General features: G+C 33.7%; 1 protein-coding gene across 1 annotated transcript in view; it reads right to left on the bottom strand.

Annotated features, from left to right (window-relative positions):
* Positions 1 to 5308: 5308 nt before the first annotated feature.
* LOC144447604 (SET domain-containing protein 9-like) overlaps positions 5309 to 5697 on the bottom strand; it is an 11601-nt gene continuing 11212 nt past the window's right edge. The window contains exon 7 of the mRNA XM_078137682.1: positions 5309 to 5396. Within this exon, the coding sequence (XP_077993808.1) occupies positions 5309 to 5396 (88 nt within the window). The remainder of the gene's footprint in view (positions 5397 to 5697) is intronic.

Below are 5697 nucleotides of genomic sequence, written 5' to 3' on the forward strand. Positions count from 1 at the left end.
GTTTAGTAATTTTAAGTGTATCTGGCAAATCGCTCACCAAAATCCATCGCTTCACATGTATAAAGCTCTTTAGACAGGAACCCTATGAGAAGTATGATTAGCTGTTCACGGACATACAAAATATTCATGGTTAGTCTAGGATATCTCTTAGATTGAGTGCACTCCATTGATTAATTCAGCTAATCATCAAATACAATATTATAAATGGAGTTAATATACAACTGTCATACATAATTATGTATTTGCAATGTTTGCATCATATTATGATATGTTCACATCATATAGTCAATATATTGTGTTCTTTAGACTTAAGACAGCTGTGGCTTTGCATACATGTACACGCATTGACTAGTTGCATTCCTCAATGCACTTGTTTGTCCTGTTCATAATTGTTCAGTTTAATCATGGCACTGACTCAAACTCCCATCCCTTCATTGACCAAACTGCCAATTTAACCAAAATGGTTTTGAAAAGTTTTTGAATAATGAAATGTGATAAATGTCACTGATTTCAAAATAGAAATTAAAAAATGTCATAAAAAGGTTTTCTGTACTACAGCTGTTTCAGAACTGGATTACTAATTCAATTCACGTGTTACTGGCTATGCTGTCCAGTATATTGCTGACAACATGATAGCCTTGAAAATAAAATACATTCTAATACCAAGGAAATGTAATTATGATCTGCTAACAAAATGTTACTCGCAGTATACAGTCACTCAATGTGGATACTGGGGTCGATTATGACCTGGGGGTCGGTGGAAACAGAAGGGGTCACTCAAAAAATGCTAAGCTAGAAGGGGATTACTCAAAAACTGAGGAGTGAAAGGGGGGGGGGGTGCTACTCAAAATTTTTGCTAACACTGAAGTAAAGAACACACCTATGCATACATAATTATGCAAATTAACAACAAACATTTTTATTCACAGTGTTTTTTCTGTTAGAATTTTTCAGTGCATATTGCATATACATATGCAAACACATGTTAAAATAGCCTCAAAAAGCATTCTTTTGGTCTTTGAATTTCAAAAATCTCCATGAATGGGATTGGGACACCCCCCCCCCCCCCTCTTCCTTTTGAAATAAGCTACATCCATCATGTTATTAGGAAATTCAATTTCAAAATAAAATGTTTGGTTTTGTTTGTTTGTTTGTTTGTTTGTTTGATTGTTTGTTTGTTTGTCAAAGGAACACTCAACCTCAAACTGTGCAATGTTTGTAGAAAGCCATTAACAGTTATGACTGTAAAATAGTGGGGGGAGGCGCTTACTCAAACATTTCAAGCCAGGCAGGGGGTGGCTCAGATTTTACTGGATTTTCAAAGCAATCACTCTGACCCCCCTCCCCCACCATGTAATAAATAATGATGGCTCATAAATCCCACGTCAAAGCCTACATAAGGCGAATGTGACTCAAGGCATAGAGTGTTTCATTTAGATATTATATTTTAGATAACAGACTGTCTCTCTGATTTTTAGAATTGGCAGAATTGACGAATTGAAAGTACTTTTGACTAAAGAGTGCACATAAGTCAATAACCCCTCAGAACATCTAATACAGTACAATAGAAGAGAAATGACCTCCAATCTAATTAACTATCTTAATACATAACACGTTCAGCTGACACAAGACTGAACACAAAAGAATGATAATTGCAATACAGGTGTGACTGCTGAAGCAGCTGATATCAAAACGAAATTAATATAACCAAAACTAAAAATATTCAATTAATGTACAAATGTTGCACTGCCAGACGCACTGGACTAGTTTTTACTATTTTCTGTTCTTCCTTTATCTTTTTACCTAAGAATGTAAAATATGTCTCCCTTTCAAAGCTGTAACAAATGAGTAATAAATAAATAATAATAATAAAAATAATATATATAATGATAAATTAATATTATAACTTCCACGTCGGATATGAGTTGTAAGTTTTTTCAGGGGTTTGCATTAAAAAAACAACCAGTTTCTTTGCCAAAATACAAACATAAAAATACACATATTGTAAGAAATTGTTTAATAAAACGATGCATATCGTTAAGTGTACCATCTCACCTTATCACTCACACTGTCCGTGAATGTTGTTGTTAAAATATGATGGTGATGGTAGCAGTGATGATGATGATGATGATGATTTAATTTTGAATGTCATAGAGAACACAGACAGTGATACATGCACTGACTCAAGTCGTACCAGTGAGTCAGATTAAAGTGACACTAATAATGGCAATACTGAAGGTGAAGGTGATGATGATGACAATGATATCAGGGAACTTTTACAAGTGACCAGATCAGACAGAGTATGCACAACATGGACAGCACGTTTTAGATACTAACGAGATTGTAAATGATTATAAGAGAAAGGTCACTAGCCAGTCTTTTACTGTTTGTCACTTTATAAATCAAACCACTTTTTACACCTTTAAATTGGGATTAGACGGTTAATATAACAAAATCATACATAAAGGAATTCTAATTTGGTGGCAATCTCACCCCATACTATGTACTATACTAGTTTAGGTAGTTATGTTTTCCATTGTTTCCCACCTGATCTCTAGATGTCTGTGTTATTGGTTTCTTCTGATCACATGTACAGGCATTAAAAATTGCAGCAAAAGTTTTGTGTTGTCATTTTAAGTTTCCGCATCCACTATTTCTCGCCAGACTTCACAATTTTCGCGATTTTATTTATTTTTCTTGAATACATGAAAAAACAGTTTCGGGTCGGCGTGAAAACGTAGGTAGGGTTGGGTAACCGGAATTAAACAATTTTTTTTCTATGCCTTAGCAATAATCAACAACCCCTTCACCAGGAATTTGAAGTTTTACTATCCCATCGGCGCTATAGAGATCCAAAGACAAAAACCAACAGAGCTAAATATTCATTCAAATGACACTCTGAAAGTGGTTTCCACCCTGAACCTTGTCAGGAATGATTAGTAACTTATTCTTTCACTGTTTTCATGTATCTGCCTTTATTTTCAATTTGTGATTCTCTTAGATGTTGAAAGTATTTATTGTGCGAATTGTATTGTATATTGATTGTTTTAAATATTTTTTTTTTCATATATGGTTTTTGCTTTACTGTCACACAAAGAATTGTCCATGTTGGGACAATAAAGATGTATTATACTAAATAATTGTATTGTATTGCATTGTATCAATTCTACCTTTAATTCTACCAGATACACTATTATTCACGAGTTTGAAAAAGTCTCCCTCAAAGGAATTCACAGCATTCAATTTTTTTTTTTGAGTATTAAAGTCAATATAAGTTGCTACAACCAAGAGATTGCATTCACAGGGATTCGATAAAGGCCTTTGTATTTGTTTACAGACATTTTTGTCTTTATTGTTATACACTAATTGTCTCGTATGCAGTGTATCTTTTATGACAATACTTGCTGATTCTAAAATATGATATAAATGACAGATATAAAAAGCCCTGACTTTGGCCTAACGGCAACACTCCAAGCTAGAGCTAGTCGATACTTATAGCTCAATACGGCCAAATCCCAAATATCGAATCTGTGACGCTATTGTTGTAACAATAATTAAATCACAATAAGTCACACATAGGAACTTCCTAAGATAACAATAGGTCGGGTATAATTATGATTTCATGGAAATGAAACAAAGGACACTAAACTTTAATTTGAATGACATCTCCAGACATATGATATTAGTGTACCTATTGTCTTGACACCCATGTAAGCTACTGCAATAAAAGATGTTCATTTCTCTAACTAGGTGTTTAGCGACATGTAAAAACAGTGTCATGTCTGAACCCAAACACAGTAATTACAAATTCATGACATTGTTCTTTCTCCTCCATGGCTGAATTGTTCCTAGCCATAAAAACACCACAACAGAGTCTGATATATTTTATGCATGCTATCACATCGCTTTCCCAGTGATGCACCAGGCCTGACAACAAATGCACAAGCTATAACTCTCTGTGAGTAATTTTCCCAGACTGTTTGAGTCCGACATTACTAGTACACAACGAGTGTCCTCTAAATTCTCACTCGTCCTGACGCAGCTGAGTGGATACAATCATACAATATGTTGATGTGTTTGTGTGTAATTAGCAACTCAAAAAATTAACTTTGTGAATTTTGTTTTTTTGTGCAAAACCTTTATTTGATAAAATTGGTTCAAAGAAACTGTTAAATAGAATATATGCAACGAAAAATAAAATACTGTGTAATTGACAAACACCCATGCTGCCTTCAAACTACCAACACAGTCCAACGTTCAGATGTATTTACTACTGCTATCAACTTAAACATGATTTTTGGTAATATAATAGTATCTATTATGTAATAATTCCATCAATTCGGCCAGATTTTAATAATTACAATTTGTTTGTGGTCGAATTACTTGATTTATGAAAATTAATTTGCAATTTTGTAGGTCGAATTGCAAGATGTATGATATTTTGAATAATGCTTTGTATCTGACCGTAGAGGGCACCGTGTGATTACGTTGCAAGGTTGAGAAACAACTTGAGAGATGTGGCTTGTTCAATGCCAAATTCTGAAGGAAATTCGAATTTACAGGATTATTACGGTACTCAAATTTCAAATTTTGTGAAGAAGCCCTACTACACTTGTCATGTGTTTGGCCATTTTGCGGATTTCCTGAGAAACCCATGTCACTTGTGAACTATATTCCATTCCAGGATGGTATAAATATTCTAGTCTAGGATGATCATAAGACCTAATAAAAAAAATATGTGGTTCCGATTACGCTCAATTTTAGAATAGGTGGGGTAGGTAGCTTTTTTTTAATTTAATTTTTATTTTTTTTCCAAGTGTGGGTGTCTAGTTCAGGTTTTCTATTGTTTTCCAAATGGTCTCTGTTATTTATTTCTTCCTATCAGATGTACAGATGGGAAGAACAGGTTTATATTGTCTGATGTCAGTTTCCACTTCCACTATTACTTCACAATTTTTTCGATGTCATTGTTTTTTCTTGAATATGTAAAAAGAAGTTTAGGGTCGGCAATGAAAAACAAGGTTGGGTAATTGGAACCAAACAATTATTTTTTTTATGCCTAATACAAAATAATGACGTAATTATTATAGGTATTTAGGATATTCAGAAAATACCGTTGCCGATGATTGTTATGGAATACTCCGTAACAATAATGGAATGGAAAATTAGCTCACAAGTGACTGTGGAGAAAATCCCAGGTGACATCACATTAATTACAAGTTACTTTATCTTGATATTTATGAAGTGTGAAAATCAAGCTGTCTTTACACTCAAGATGATAATAATACAAAGGACAACATGTTCTCTTTTAGTAAACCATTGTAAAGTATGTTGAGAAGATCTCTTCACCAGGCTTTATGTCTCTGATTGATACCAGTACCACTGTTCTAACAACTCTGTAATTAATAGGAAATGGTTGTGTGATTGATACCATTACAACTGTACAGATACCTCTGTCAAGTATATCAAATAACTCTAATACGAGGAGATATGTTTGTGTGATTGATACCAGTAACACTATACAGTTAGTTCTGCAATTAATTGGAGGAAATATTTGTCGGCAAATATACATGAATGTATTATAAATGTTGACAAATATAAATAGAAAAGATAAAGTTCAGTATTTTGAACTCTGGGTAGTATATGGGACTGTCACTTGGTGGGACAGAGTTTACAAATTGAATGCTATGCATTTAC

The sequence above is a fragment of the Glandiceps talaboti genome, chromosome 16 (assembly GCF_964340395.1).
Source record: "Glandiceps talaboti chromosome 16, keGlaTala1.1, whole genome shotgun sequence".
Taxonomy (NCBI): Eukaryota; Metazoa; Hemichordata; class Enteropneusta; family Spengelidae; genus Glandiceps; species Glandiceps talaboti.